This window comes from Haliotis rubra, unplaced genomic scaffold, assembly GCF_003918875.1.
Source record: "Haliotis rubra isolate DU_JTF1 unplaced genomic scaffold, ASM391887v1 Scf36, whole genome shotgun sequence".
Classification (NCBI taxonomy): Eukaryota; Metazoa; Mollusca; class Gastropoda; order Lepetellida; family Haliotidae; genus Haliotis; species Haliotis rubra.
The window spans coordinates 2,481,785-2,498,696 of NW_025767035.1; the positions used below are offsets into that span (position 1 = coordinate 2,481,785).

The 16,912-nt window shown below is 41.0% G+C and overlaps 1 protein-coding gene across 1 annotated transcript in view; it reads left to right on the plus strand.

The window, feature by feature from the left end:
* LOC124285443 (YLP motif-containing protein 1-like) overlaps window positions 1-16,912 on the plus strand; it is a 55,492-nt gene that overhangs the window by 11,727 nt on the left and 26,853 nt on the right. The window contains exons 8-12 of the mRNA XM_046721668.1: window positions 573-920; window positions 1,413-1,600; window positions 11,024-11,202; window positions 13,359-13,572; window positions 14,934-15,123. Of these exons, the coding sequence (XP_046577624.1) occupies window positions 573-920; window positions 1,413-1,600; window positions 11,024-11,202; window positions 13,359-13,572; window positions 14,934-15,123 (1,119 nt within the window). The remainder of the gene's footprint in view (window positions 1-572; window positions 921-1,412; window positions 1,601-11,023; window positions 11,203-13,358; window positions 13,573-14,933; window positions 15,124-16,912) is intronic.

A 16,912-nucleotide genomic window follows, 5' to 3' on the forward strand; every position in this document is an offset into this window, starting at 1 on the left:
CAGGGATAGGTATACAAGACCACGATTGTTAATATATATCTTAGGCAGTGCCCATTTGTTGTTGAATATGAGACAATCCAGGTGTGCACAAATCTTGAAATGTAGAGAATGCCTAGTGGTGAAAGCGTTCACTCGCCGAAGACCCAGTTTTGATTCCCCACATTGGCACAATGTGTGATGCCCATTTCTGGTGTCCCCCTGCTGTGATATTGCTGGAATATTGCTAAAAGTGGCGTAAAACTAAACTCACTCACTCACGCACCAACGACCCACAAAATGTTTTGATAGGGGTCCCTGGACCCCCCACATTTGTAAGTCACGGTAAAACCCTGCAGTTTGGTTAGGATAATCTTTTGCTTGAGTTTGCAAATTACAGTTATAACCTCATGTTATACACAACAATATAAAAGATTTAGTAAATTGTCTCTTTCAAAAGGCTGAGTATTGTCTGGCCTCTTTCATTTACCAAGTAAGTCAATGCATCTTTCAATCTTTGGATAATTTGTTTGTAATTCTCTAAAAGATCTTCACTGTATTGAACATTGCATCCATATGTTTTTTCTCATCTTCAGGAGGGTCAAGCTGATAGTAACAACAAAGGCAATTTTGACGAGAACATTGACGGAAATTTTGATGGGAACTTTGAGGGCCAGTTTGATGGGAACTTTGAGAGCAATTTTGATGGGAACTTTGAGAGCAATTTTGATGGGAACTTTGAAGGAGGTGTTGACAGGAACTATGAAGACCCTTGGAATTCCCATGGTCGTGGTGGTCCAAGAGGGCGACCTCCACATGGTGGGCCATGGGGTAGAGGTCGTGGAGCAAGAGGAAGGGGGGGATTTGGTCAAGATGACCGTGGTCCTTACCCATCTGAGGACAATTTTCAAGACAGACACGAAGCTGATTATCCTCCTTATGATGTAAGTATAATCTCACTTCCTTGTCGAGGGGTGGGGATGATCCAGGTGGCCTTCATGGTCTAAGCGACAACAATTTGTTGCGGAGAGTTGCTTCCCTTAGACATGCCTGAAACTTAAATTGTGTTTTCGAATGATCTTCCCACTTATACCATACACTGGCATGTTGGTATCACAAATGTGGAAATGTGGAAACAAGTGTGAAAATGTTCATTGCTTCAGGCATTCCACCCACATGACACTGACATGCTGTAGTCATTGGGGATGGAACTGACATATTGTTGAGCCTGAGTATGTTTCTTGTCTGTCAGCACCCATGCTCGTGGGTTTCACCAGAGTGGTTAATTTCTGAGCCCTGCTCATTAAGACCACTGGATAACATTCACTCCCAATCACATGAATGGTTACACGTTATTGATTTTAATTTTAACATCTCATCATTGTTTTAACAAATTCTTGAGAAAACTATCAGCTGACATGTTGTATATTTTCCAGTCCTTCAACCGGGACTATCCTCCCAGAATTCCTCCACCACATCCTGAAGACCCCTATGCTGCACGAGATCCGTACTATGAGCGACGGGCCCCCTACTATGACCGTCCCGATGACAGGAGCTATCCGCCTCCTCCCACACCTCCAGCAGCACATCCATATGAACGATTCCCCTACAGAGACAGAGACAGGTACGTGCATCCACTGATTACAGGTTAGAATAGGGACCTAGACTGGTCATTAGAGAGGAGGGAATGGATTGGATCGCCAGGAACGGTGACTTTGCATGGATTGATGATGACAGTATTGATCATTGGATTATCTGGTCCAGGCTGTAGCTGTCATATAGAGGGAATATGAATCATTTTTCCTTATCCTGACTCATGCTAATTATGCTTGTCGCCTTCCTCTTGCGAATGATAGTGGAACACTTAAAATCCCTTGAACTTCCCATTAAAAAAGCTGACGTAAAATCACTCGCCCAAGAGTAGCGTCCCTTTCCTCCCTTTGGCGCCTAAATGGTCACATGATCGGCCATATTTGTCACTCTCTCCTTCTTCGCCCTTGAGCACGGTTGTGAGAGCACCTGGGTCCCTATACGGCACATATCCTTTTATATTTTCGGACCTTAAATAAAAATTATTGCTGTATATGGTTTTTAGGATTATATTCTAGATTACGGTTTGAAATTTGTTCTCAAATTTCCGTTGTTTGACATGTGTTTTCTTCATGTTTACGATTGATGAAAACTTGTAATCATTGTAGGTACCAAGTGTCTGCGGCTGACCCGCATTTATTATGTCCTAATTGCACTGTTTCATGTTCTTTCAGCTCTCGCTGTGAGTATTGTGTAAATTTAAATTCAGTTAAATTTACTAATGACCCTTTTTCCATCCATAGACGTGCTAAGGACTGGGTACGTAGGTATTCACAAGTCATGTCTAAATCGACCACTGCTGCAGATATTCATAATTCGAGTGAATTACTGAACGTTTCTCAGGAGCAGGTCGATGTACTAGAGGTGAACGCCGGAGACCATAAGAGATCATCGTCTACTGAGCTGACCTAATCGCAGATAAAGAAGGCCAAATCTTCAGCTTTGCAGAAGAAGAAGGCTACTACTATGAAGACTTCAGCGAAGTCTAAGATCAGCTCTACTCAGAAGACGAGGTCTTTCTCAGCCGAGATTGTTCCTCCAGAAGAAGCAGATGTTTATGATGATCCACCCATCCTCATCGGCATTGGTATCAGTTGCAGATATTGACAGAAGACCTACTATCAACGCAGACATCGGGTACCAGAGATAGCAGCAGCGTCAACTCTTCTCGAGTGCAGCGAGCCTTAGATGACGTCTCTTCAGTATCAGATGCATCATCCCTGCAGCAGTCTCTTCAGACAACGCAGAACTTCAACCTGGGACTGTTCATGCAATAGTTTACAGACCAGATGATGTTGATGATGGAACGTCGCTTCGCTCAAGAGAAGGCTGCTATGAAGACCACTACAACGTCTACTAGCCTGCGTGAAGGCTCTACAGTCTCCCCACCACATCTAGATCAAGAGGGAAGCCTGCACGAAGGCTCTTGGACACGACGATCTTCCCAATCTGAAGTAGACGCCCCCAGAGAGTGTTGCTAAGAAGTCTCCACGCAGGAAGGAATCAAGACGTTCTCCCGAACCCTACAGATGTCGCAGATATGAGTCGTCATCTCCATCGGACTCTGACGCCCATTAAGAGCTTGCGCGAAGACACTCCTACAGAGGGGAAACTACGTCCAGGAATCCACCTTCGTGAAGATCTAGAGAAATATCTCAAATCTCCGGGAAAGATTCAAAATCACATCGGGATCGTTCGCCTGCGCGAAGCTCATCTTATAGATCATCCTATAGAGACTCAAGTCGTCGTGCATCCTTGGAGCGAGAAATGTCTAAATCAGAGGATGAAGGTGAAGGCGTCTTCTCCTATATGGAAATTAACTCCTGGATCGCCAATGGCTTGGACTTATCTGTGTCCTTAGAAGGTGATGATGAGGCGTTTACCTACAAGATGTCCAAAGATGATTTCGACACACTCACCTTTCCACCGACCAACCCGATCTGTCAAGTACCAGACAACCTCAATGCAGATTTTGATAAAACCACCAAGTCACAGAGTCAGCACATCCTGACATTCAACGCCAGGAAATTCCCTCTACATAGGATGGACTCAGGGGTGCAAGAGGAAGCAAGCATTGAAGGCCAGGTTCGGAACGACTGGAATCTTTCACCCCCAGCCGTTCCCGTACAACCTTCAACAGTGGGTGGACGTCTTCAACGGTACTGGGAGAATTGGGGGATACTACAGGACGACTACGTATCCCAGATACTGCGCAGAGGGTACAAGATACAGTTGGAAGCCACTCCGCTGCTCACAAGCAACCCAATGGCCTTCAACTACGCAGCCGACCAGATAGAGAAACTGGACGATGCTATCAAGATCCTACACAACAAAGAGGCAGTAGAAGAGATAGATCAAGATCTCATCACACCCGGGTTCTACTCCCCAATTTTCCTGGTACCGAAGAAGTATTCCAAGGAGAAATTTCGGCTCATCTACAACATGAGGAAGTTCAACCGGGAGTATCTACGCAGACCAGCAATATTCAAGATGATACATCTTCCTTCATTGGCCCCCTGGTTGTTTACTCGAGTGACCAAGCCCATCGTCACATACCTACATTGTCGAGGTCTACGCAGTGCTTTCTACCTGGACGACGGGAATCAAGCTCATCAAGATCCCAGTTAACTCAGACTGCAACTAGACTTCACCATCAGGCTGCTCACTCAACTAGGATGGCTTGTGAATCTCCTCAAGTCGGAACTGGAGCCGAAACAAGATCTGCAGTTCCTAGGAATTTGACTCATCATGCCAGTAAATCGTATAGTCGTTCCAGAGGATCCTTAGGTCAAAATACAACAGATGATATCTCAAGCATTGTTCTCTCTGTTGACACTACGTGCTTGGCAAAGCATGCTCGGTCTACTCACCTCAGCTCAAGACATGACTCTCAGAGGAAGATTACAGTTGCGCCCACTTCAAGTATTTGTGAACGCCCACCTAGACAGCCTAGATCTGTTAATACTACCGGACAGCCTGAAACCATATCTCCTATGGTAGACTCGGAAGTTGAATGTTTGCGGAGGAACCTTTTGACAGCCGGTTTGCAACACTCATCTCTACGTGGATGCCTCCATACAAGGATGGAGTGCGCACTTCAACAACGAAGTGGCAGCAGGGAAGTGGTCGAGTCAGGATCAGAAATCAGACATCAATCTGTTGGAGATGAAAGCAGTAATCAACACTTTACAACATTGGTCCAGCTTACTAAAGAACGCACGACTCATGGTACACACAGACAACTCCACAGTGGCGTTTTACAAGCGTCAACAAGATCAACAAGTCCGCTACAACTCAGCTTTCTCCTGTTCAGCATAGTCGATGACCTGAACATCTACATGAAGGCACGCCACATTCCGGAAGCAAAGAATGTCATAGCAGACGCCCTATCTCGTCCACTACAACCATCCCCAACAGAATGGATGTTGCATCCAGAAGCATTCCAGTTCATCAGACAGACTTTAGGATCCCCACTAATAGACCTGTTTGCAACAAAAATCAACAAACAGCTACCAACGTTCAGTTCACCGATTCCAGATCCTCAGGCATGGGCAACAGATGCTCTAAGCATCTTACTACCACAAGTAATACAGAAAATCAAGCAGACGACTACGTTGCAACTGATTTTGGTCGCGCCCTATTGGCCAGCGAGGGTATGGTTTCCCATCCTCATACAAGAACTCGGAAGTCCAACCCTGAAACTACCAGAGTGGTCGAACCTACTCGTCCATCCTCACACCAAGCAAGCTCACGGGAACCCGACACTTTTTCAGCTACACGCATGGAGCGTATCAAAGCTTGCCTGAAGACTAGAGGGTACTCCGCTAGAGCAGCGAAAGCAGTTACACTAGCTCTACGAAGATCAACACGCAACTTGTACGACGACAAGTGGCAGAGATTTGAACAATATGCAAAGAGGAAAGGCTTTACAGCGGTGAAAGCAACACATCCTCAAGTGGCGGAATACTTATGTCATCTACAACAGACGAGACACTTAAAAGGTTCAACACTTTCAACGTACATAGCGGCTCTCAGTTCAGTTATCACCATGAAAACGGGTATCAAGCTGACCAAAGTACCAGAGATTCTGGCACTACTACATTCGTTCAAGTTGGAAGACCAACAAAAGAAATTTAAGGCTCCTGCCTGGGATCTCAACGTAGTTTTACATCAACATCTCACCAGTGATGCCTACGAGCCTCTAGAACAGACATCTTTTGAACTACTAACTCAGAACACGCTGTTCCTGATTGCCCTAGCAACAGCTGCAAGGATGTCTGAAATACATGCTCTGGACTTTGAACGAACACGATTTGAATCAAGACATCGTGACATCGTACATCTGGGACTGAGATGGGATTTTATCGCCAAGAACCAACTGCCTGGTCAGCCTGACAGACAGTTCCACATCCCAGCACTATCTACAGTCTTTGGGCCACAGGATACGCAGGATCTATCCTTATGCCCAGTCAGAGCACTAAAAAACCCAAACAAAGAGACGAAAATTCAAGCGCCTATTCATCCCCTTATCCACTGAGACGCCCACGGAAGTCTCTAGGACAACGATATCGATCTGGATGAAAGCCGTTATACTAAGGGCCTATAAAGCAGCAGGACTGGAGCCTCCACGAGCCTCCAATCCTGCTCGATTACAACTATAATGGAGGGCTGCTTTTGGAGATCGAACACGGTGTTTGCCAACCACTACCTCAGAGACATTGCCACCGAAGACGTCTCAGCATTCACCAGTTTGGTCCACTTGTTGTAGCACAACAACTAACGGTTCCACAAAGGCGCTGAGAAAATCTCACCCTTTTTATCACGTGACTTGTGAAAACCAACGCACTGGAGAGCAAATGGTTAAAGTCCATGCACACGTCTAGGACAGACTAGCATGAGTGATAGACCCTGTACTTGTATAGGACATACTCGTACATGAAGAAGGGTCGCATCTCCACTTGATTCGCACATCAAGAGATGGAGTTGTATTAGATAACTAATGGAATATTAGTATATCTAAAATCCACACAAAAATGTCAGGAAAAGTTTCGGACAAATCAGACAAGTTGTGGTCCCCCCAGACTCATCAGAGAAGTTGAAAGAATCTTCAACAGTGCCGTCATAAGTTCCCAAGGGGGGTAATAAAGGACTTAAATCTACAACCAGTGAATCCAGAACGTGAGCTGACCCACCACCGTTTCCGACGTATTCTGCAAGCATAATTAGCATGAGTTAGGATAAGGAAAAATATGTAATTTTCTGACTAAAATTGATATTTTATACTTATCCTGACTCATGAGGTTAGCCCTCCCAACCTCCCCTCTTATGGCACTCTGGATTTCCCTGTAAATCCGGGTGTCGGGCTTACATACGGAGAGAGTGACAAATATGGCCGATCATGTGACCATTTAGGCGCCAAAGGGAGGAAAGGAACGCTACTCTTGGGTGAGTGATTTTACGTCCACTTTTTTTAAAGGGAAGTTCAAGGGATTTCAAGTGTTTTACTATCACTCGCAAGAGGAAGGCGACAAGCATAATTAGCATGAGTCAGGATAAGTATAAAATATCAATTTTAGTCAGAAAATTACATTTTTGAGCTTGGTGTTACACAACAAACAAACAGGTTTGCCCACATCAGTTCGGGGTGTTATGATACACCTACTGCATGCTTGTAATACTTCATTGTTGATATGATTCAAACCTCAATAGTTTATTGGCTTGCTTTAATATTCATGACTGTTCCCTTTGGTCCAACTATCATATCATGTTATCAACCAGTTTGTGTTTTACACACATGATTGGTAAATTTAGGCTCCATCTTGTTGTATGATATACTGATATTCTGTAACTCTGGGCTAAGTATATGCTATTTAAAGAACCACTAAACTTTGTTTTTTGTTACTCTTTTAACCATTACATATGAAAGATTTGTGGTTAGTCTTATGCGGAACACCAAATTTATTCTTTAAAAACTTGTGGTTAATTAATACCGAGCGATTAAAAGTGGCCAAAAAGTCGCCTGCCTCCCTCTCGCCCGCCAACGAAACCACAGACAGGTTACGTAACTCTGTCGCCAGAGCACTGCAGTGACGTCATATGAGGAACGATTTTCAGTTAGTTGTATAGAAAATGTGAAGCACGCTCATCATTTTGATGATTTTTCGACATCAACGGCGACATGCCGAATCGTTGCTTTGTCGTCAATTGCTCCTAGGGGTCGGGCGATGGTGTCCCCATGCACAGATTTCCACAGGACCCGCAGTTTGTGCTAAATGGGTTATGTTTGTGAGTCTTGGTTTGGCGTTGTGGAAGCCTGAAGCGATATCTTACTTGTGTTCAGATCGCTTCACGGAAGTTAAAGAATCAAAACTACTTACTAATTCTAGTAAAATATGCATATGATTGATGACCATAAAAATTTTCTATGACACAACTTGTAACATAGCGATTTCTTCCTCGAAGTGAGGTTGTGGTCGAAGTAACAATAATATTGTAAGTAGTATTATATTGACACCCACCTCGCTGCCACGAGAGAAATTGTTATGATATCGCTATGTCATGCAAAATCCTATTGGCCATCAATAAAATACATATTTTACTACCAGTAGAAAGTAGTTTTGATTTTGTAACTTCGGTGAAAACAAACCTAAAATACCATTTATCCTCAGACTGGCGGATGTTCCCGACAGAGCGCCGCCATTTTAAAAATAAAAAATCTGTTAGAATTAATGAGATTATAGTTTGTTTTCATCAAGTTAGAAAATCAAGACTACTTTCTACTCGTCGTTTATTAAATATGTATTGGAATCATAACCAAACAGATTTTGCATGACACAACTTATAACAACGATTTCTTCCCGCGAGGCGAGGTGGGGGTCGAAGTCACATTACTGCTTGCGACAAATTCCTTCTACATTCCCATGGTTAATGTCCATCACCAATGCGTGTATGTAGATACTAGTCAATGTCGTCTGTATATTTGGTCTTATAATCCTAATTAGTTTATTATCATACTTGTATGCATTTTGAAACTAAATAAAAGCAGACGATCTGCTGATACTTATAGTGATTTTATAACAGAACTGTAATATCTAGACATTTTATAGTTTGCCAATGTGAATCATAATTCGCGACACACACACCTAGTGCATGTTGTCTGTCTCATTACACTTCACGGGCGAAAACAATGATTCTGTTGAATGCTCACGACAAATGAATACAAACAAAATGCAAATATTAAAATTAAAACAGATTAAAGTTATAGGAACAATATCAGGCCATTACCTTGTTCGAGGAATGTATCCATCAATATCCACAAAACTGTTCCAAATGATGTGTCTTTTAACAGTTTAATATACGAAAAAGTGATAAATCTTTTCAGGTATTGGTGTATAGTCTCATTGGTCACCCAAGATAGCACACCTGGCAACTAATTGCATAATGTCCGCCTTTCTTTAAAACAGTAATTTAGTTAGCCAATAATGGGCAATCAATCAATGTATTGCCGGTTAATCCTTTGAAAGAAGGGCGTTGTTTTACGCGAACACCGACCACGACAGAGTGTATTCAGTATAGATTAGTAAATCTACATACATAAACACTACCTTTTGACAATTCCGGTGTGTAAGATAAAAGTAATTAATCAATCAGCGTGTTATCGGTTAATCCTTTGATCGATGTTTATAATGTTGAATATTTACTCCAGACACAAGAAATGCCAAATGGGAACCTTTGTCGGGTAATCTAAGTGTGTTACCACTAATTATACCTGTTATAAATTCATTAACTGACCATCAAGTGAATGATGACAAATAACGTGTAGGTTTATACCACCTAACACGGGTTACAACAAGGGAGTATTAATTGCTGTATTGCATGTGAAAACTTATGGGCCGACACTGTTTTGAGAATACAAACAGATTTTTACAAAACATGATTAATTATCGAGGTAAAAAAACACAGAAATGGGATCAATTTGGATCAGTCATTATACAAATAGGGCCCTGACACCAATCGATTTTGACAGAATCGTCTATGAAAACAAGTTGTAACTTCGGAAACTAGGCAAAGCAGGAGACAAAATTAAATGACAGTAGATTGTGAGAACATACAGCTTTAATTTTCCACAACAATTGTCACGATTTCAGGTTTATACAAGCCTGTAAACAAGTTAATTTAACCCCTAAAATGTAGATGAATTCTGCATCGTCCCTCAAAGCTATTCCTCATATGACGTCACAGAGGCGCGCCGCTCTGATTGGTTGAAATTTCGTTCGCGGGTTAGAATTGTGCACTGTTGTCAAAAAGGTCGATTTAAGTCAATTAAAGGTCGAAATGAGTAGTTTTAATGACGGGGTTTCATTTATAACGATGCCAGTCAGTGATTTATGTATTTGTACCCCCTAGGGTTTATGTGACCTTTAAGATTTTCATAAACATTACTTGTTGAAAGTCAATACATATGTAGTTATACTAAGTATCATAACAAGAGTAAATGTATGAATATATTCAGAGATGCCAACCCATACGATTTGTTACGAAAAAAACCCACAAAATACACGACTATGATAGCAGTAAAAATTACAATTTAAAAAAACCAAACATTAACTTAAATTATCAAATAGCATACGTACCATAGACAAAAAAATTCAACCACATTTTATTCAGTATCAAACATATAAAGTCCAATTTCAAAGCTCGGAAATCGTTTTGAAAATCAATTAACTTTACATGGAAACCGGAGGTAAACAACGCCAGTGGGATGTCAGAGTTACGTCCCTTTGCGGAAACTTGTCTTAGGAAGTTATCATTGCTCTTGCGAAGCGACAAAATGGCGAATTGTCAGGCAGACGATCTTTATCTCTCACTTTCTTTCAAATTGATAGTCACTATGGAACCATCAAAACCTCAAGTTGATCGGCATTGATCACAGGAATTCCTTCCTAGCCTGCAGTACAACGTTTCCACTCATTGAAAAATCTCCAGTTAATGAAAACCATGCATTTTGTCGTGTGTGCAAATGTGATTTTTCCGTCGGTGCTGATGACTGGCGGCGCTGATGACTGTAAACAGCATGTGATTTCAAAGAAACAGAAGATTAACTTTTTATTACAAGGGAATATGAAACTTGTTCCTTCTTATTTGTCTCCTAAACCAAGTGAAAATGACAATGGCAATGATGTTAAATATGAAAATTGTTTGGAAAGTTTGTACTGATTTTGGCCAAAAATACAAATTTTTGCATCAGTTTTTGGCCAGAATACTAATTGGGCTAGATTAGGGCTGGCATCTCTGTATATTGGAGAAAATCATGGATTTGCTGCTCAGATACGATGCCTTTACGTTTGATGATTTGATAACTGTTCCATAGGTATTTGCAGGTGATCTGTCCTTATCTGATTTCTGTATCTCTAAAAACAAAGTTAAATGAGTAACCTTGGTAACGGTTATGTTTCAGGTTTGATGACTATTACCGTGATCCATATCGGTCACGATATCCTGACAGTCCACATGATAGACTCGGATACCCACCTGACAGATACCCAGAAGTAAGGGAACGTTACACATATCCAGACCGACCTGTGGTACCAGCAGAAACTATAGACTATGGACATAAACAGGTTGGAGATTCTAAAGGTAAGGTGGCAGAATTTGGATTTGGTCGGAACACTTCACTGCACTTGTACACTTTCTCTCTCACTCACTCTCTCAACTACTTCTTATCTGTAATACCTATTCATTGATTGACTCACCCACTTCTTTCTTTGATAGATAATCAGATTGACTCACCCATAACGTTGTTTGATAGTTATTCAGATTGACTCGCCCATAACGTTGTTTGATAGTTATTCAGATTAACCGCCCTTAACGTTGTTTGATAGTTATTCAGATTGACTCTCCCATAACGTTGTTTGATAGTTATTCAGATTGACTCGCCATTAACGTTGTTTGATAGTTGTTCAGATTGACTCGCCCACAACGTTGTTTGATAGTTGGGGCAGTAGGGTAGCCTAGTTTTGTAAGTGTACGCTCGTCGCGTTGAAGATCTGTGTCACCACATGGGTACAATGTGTGAAGGCCATTTCTGGTGTCCCCCGACGTTGTGCCATTGCAGAAATATTGCTAATGGCTGCGTAAAACTAGACTCACTCACTCACTCACTCACTTTGATAGTTATGCAGATATTTTGATAATTGTTCATGGACTGAATCATCTATTAGCTCCTTTTATAGTTATTCATGCAATCAACAGATTCAAGGGATTTCCCTGAATATGTTAGGGTATATATGAAGTTGATTTTCCATAAGGAGCTTTATTTACATCAGTTTTGCTTCTAAAATGCATTTTCATCCTTCTAAAAATGCATGTTCATAATTTATGGAGTGTGTGTGTGTGTGTGTGTGTGTGTTGGGGTTTTTTTTGGATAATTTTAAGAGGGGGGTCGCCCATTTTGTTCTGGGGAGCTAGGGGGGTCATCACACTAACTAGTGGGGGGGGTTTCCAGCAATTTTGTACATGCTTAGAAATTATGGGAAGGAGGGGGGGGGCATTGATTTTGTACAAGACAAGCAGGGGGGTCACTTATTTTGTACATACATTTTAGGGGGTGTCATTCACATTGTACATGCTTCTCCATAAAAATCATCATCAACCCTTCCCCCCCCCTCATTTCTATGAAATATATTTATGTCATTATATTATATGTATTGATATTTAACATCCTCATCCTTTCCTTCAGAAGACTCCCCAGGCCCAGCTCAACCTTACCAGGCTCCAGCTGTTATAGACTCACGGACATGGACGTGGGCCGTCTGAGGAATTGTCCGACTCACGCTCGTCAGACAAAAGCAGGGAGTCTAGGGGTGAGGCCTGTATTGTGTATGGTGCATGAGATACTTGTAGTACTTAGTGGAGGACAGACTTGGGTGATATACAGCATCAAGTAGGCAGGGCATGAAAATGAATCTTTTGTCGTTATCCTGACTCATATTTATTTGCTTCTCACTCCTATTGCCAGAGACAACCTTTGTGTCTATGTTCCCCAGAACACTAAAAACATCTCACCCGAACGCGTCTGCTCCTGCAAATGCACACCAGCAAACCTGTGACAGTACTGTGACTCGTCACTCTCAGCATTTTCGCCCAACGGGAAAATTGGGTGGAAAATTCTCTGATGTCCAGTCCAAGCTAATCCTCGTTTATAACAAATCATCTATCGAAATTAGTGCTTGGATTAGCTTTATAAACCCTTCAGGCATCCTATCAAGCGATTATTTTTCAAAATTTGTAGTTCATTAACTTTGTTTTCAGGCTTTGTAATCAGCCTTGTGAGTCACATGAAAACATGCTCTGTTTGTATATTCAGGCATGAAAATGAATGTTTGTTGTCCATGGGAGACGCCCATAGAGTTTTGAGGGAAGAGTATTATCATGCTTGACAATATTTGGCTCTCAAGTGACAATATGTGGCTACAGTGTGACCAAACTGATCATTTATCGTCATGTCCAGATGCCCTAGATTGTTCTCAAGGTATCAAACTCTGTTTTTGCTGACATCCATGGTGTAGTATATTGTACTGCACAGCTCATTGCTACAATAATTTAAATTCAGTCACTAGAATGATACAAGTCTAGGCGAAAGTGAAAATGAATCATTTCTTCGGTATATTTAACTGTTGTTCACTGGAACAGTTTCTTTTAAAATGTCTATTAAACTGTATGTATTGAAATGTTCAACATTTTCTCATCAGTGTGTTTGCTCCTGTCATCAATATGTTTAATGCATCTTTCAGAATTTGATGCATTTGCTCGAGGAGATCGGGGCAGTTCTGAGAGAGATCGATATGAACGAGATCGAGATCGAGACAGAGACAGAGATAGGGATAGGGAGAGAGATCGAGATAGAGAAAGAGAACGAGAACGAGAACGAGATCGAGAACGAAATCGAGAAAGAGATCGTGACCGAGATCGTGACCGAGTCCGTTTCCGTCCGGATGATAAAGAGCAGTAAGTGCCTGTGCTTGTGCCTGTCTAAATACAGAAATTACTTTGTTTGTGTTATTAGACACTTCCTTAGTTGCATTTTGATCTTTCACTAATGTAATAATCTCCTAAACTTGAGTATAGAATGTCTCATTTGTCCGTCTTCTTAAGATGAAATCTTTTGGAGATGTGATACCTTCCTGCATGACAAACCCTCTATAAGAGATTGCTTCTGTTGAAGCGTGAATGAACTCAACCTGCTTCAATGAAAGAGGCATTGACCAGTCCAATATCACCCTTTAGAAATGATTTGGTATCATTACTTTCCATTTGGAAATTATGATCTTAACAAAAGAAAATCTATATGAAAAGCAGATGTTCACTCTTGCCCGACGTCCGAGTCCAGTGTTTTTTTCTTTCGGGGAAGCAAATTTGTATATCACACTGTACCGGTGTCCAGTTGACTTTCCAATGTTAATTATGTTGTTTATTTAAAAAATCAGCAAGAAAACGGTCGGTATAGTGGAAAAATTATCAGGGCAAGTGACTTTACATGTGCCACTGTACAGGAGTACACTATCAATTTTAAAGTTATTTCCACCCCTGAACATACTTGTTCAAGTTTTCAGATAGCTAGGTAGACAGTAGCAATTGTCTCCCTTAGTTAATCCCATCACTGAAGTCCATCTGTCATGTTACCATGCTTGCACTGCATGCAAATATCCACTGATGAATCACACGTAACAGTTAATTGTATGATATGTATGGTATGTACCAGGATATCCAGTCAGTGATTTCCCCCAAAAGTCTGGGTCTTTTAAAAATATTAGTCTGGCAAATACAGTTGATTGAAATCCATTGTCACTCAATTCAACTGAAAATTAAGTGTAGTGGTAACGTCAGGCATGTAGAATGCCCATACTTGAGAAATCCTTTGATCTTTGTAGTGATACATAACAATGGTAATGTATATAGTTTTATTGAACGTTCTCCATGTTCCATGTGACCAGGCTGGCGAGGGAACATTGTAATTTGTGTTCAGCTTCATCTTTGGGTGATGTTGTCTTGTTTCAATATGATATTATTTATTAAGCAGGTAGTATTGTCATGTATTGTATCATCAGGATATACTCAGGCTTCACCAATAGGAGTAGTGCCACCCCATAACCAAATGCTCTGTTTAACCAAATGCCTGTCAGTGTTGATCAAGTGCATGCAACCATTTGTATCTGAAACCCTTGTAATATCACCCTGGGATGACCATTGTCGACCATCTTTCTGACCTGGACGATCTTTCTGACCTGAGCTATTCAACCAAATCCTGGTGATGGCAACAACAATCTTGATGTGAGGACACATTGACTGTGAGCTGTGCTCACTTTTAGCCTCCATTTCAGAGATTCCTATGGACGGTCCCCTCAGGAAGCTAAGCCTGTGTATCAGCCTAAGATAGAAACAGCCAAGGTGGAGGACTTGCTGTGCTCCCCGGGACGAAAGTCACGCCCGCCACAGATCGTCATCATTCTCCGAGGATTGCCTGGCAGCGGGAAGACCTACGTCAGCAAACTCATCCGAGTAAGTGTTGTGGCAGTCTGTACAATGAGCACCTGACGTCTCTTGCTGAAGTTGTTCTAAAGGTTTTAGTAATTCACCCTTTGCAGGTAAATTGTAAATAATAATCGTCAGTTGGTGGGAGAAGAAACAAAGTTACGGTAAGAATGGTTTGTTCTTTAAAGCATTTGAATGTTGCTGTGTGGACATTGTTAAGCTGTTCAAACTGATCTTGAAGTTTCATGTGTTGTTTCAACTTTGGTAGGTTTAGTACTCTTCAGGAGAAATCAGCACCTTCATGTATTTTTAAGGGGGAAGATCTGAAACCTATTAGAAAGGTTTGAAAAATAGTGTCATGCTTGGAATAACTGATTGATGACAACCATTCTGATTTCACATAGGTTTTTATATGATGTAAGGTGAAAAAGTAGCAATGAATACTAGAGACCAAAAAAAAGTTCTTTATGTGATTGTTTTTGTATTGTATGTGATGTGTGATGTGATCATGGTTAAACACGTATATGATATGTGATATGTAATCATGGTGACATACGATGTGATCATGGTGACATATGATGTGTGATCATGGTGATATGTGTGATCATGGTGATTTATGATGTGATCATGGTGATATATGATGTGTGATCATGGTGATATGTGTGATGTGATCTAAGTGATATGTGTGATATAGTCATGGTGATATGTATGATGTGATCATGGTGATATGTGTGATGTAGTCATGGTGATATGTGTGATGTGATCCTTGTGATATGTGTGATGTGATGCAAGTGATATGTGTGATGTAGTCATGGTGATATGTGTGATGTGATCCTTGTTATATGTGTGATGTGATGCAAGTGATATGTGTGATATAGTCATGGTGATATGTGTGATGTGTTGCAAGTGATGTGTGATGTGATTCCAGTGATATATGTGATATGGTCATGGTGATATGTGTGATGTGATCCCAGTGATATATGTGATATGGTCATGGTGATATGTGTGATATAGTCATGGTGATATGTGTGATATAGTCATGGTGATATGTGTGATATAGTCATGGTGATATGTGTGATATAGTCATGGTGATATGTGTGATATAGTCAAGGTGATATATGTGATGTAGTCATGGTGATATGTGTGATGTGATCCCAGTGATATGTGTGATATAGTCAAGGTGATATGTGTGATATAGTCATGGTGATATGTGTGATATAGTCATGGTGATATGTGTGATATAGTCAAGGTGATATGTGTGATATAGTCATGGTGATATGTGTGATATAGTCATGGTGATATGTGTGATATAGTCAAGGTGATATGTGTGATATAGTCATGGTGATATGTGTGATATAGTCATGGTGATATGTGTGATATAGTCATGGTGATATGTGTGATATAGTCATGGTGATATGTGTGATATAGTCAAGGTGATATGTGTGATAAAGTCATGGTGATATGTGTGATATAGTCATGGTGATATGTGTGATATAGTCAAGGTGATATGTGTGATATAGTCATGGTGATATGTGTGATATAGTCATGGTGATATGTGTGATATAGTCAAGGTGATATGTGTGATATAGTCATGGTGATATGTGTGATATAGTCATGGTGATATGTGTGATATGGTCAAGGTGATATGTGTGATATAGTCATGGTGATATGTGTGATATAGTCAAGGTGATATGTGTGATATAGTCATGGTGATATGTGTGATATAGTCATGGTGATATATGTGATGTAGTCATGGTGATATGTGTGATGTGATCCCAGTGATATGTGTGATATAGTCATGGTGATATGTGTGATA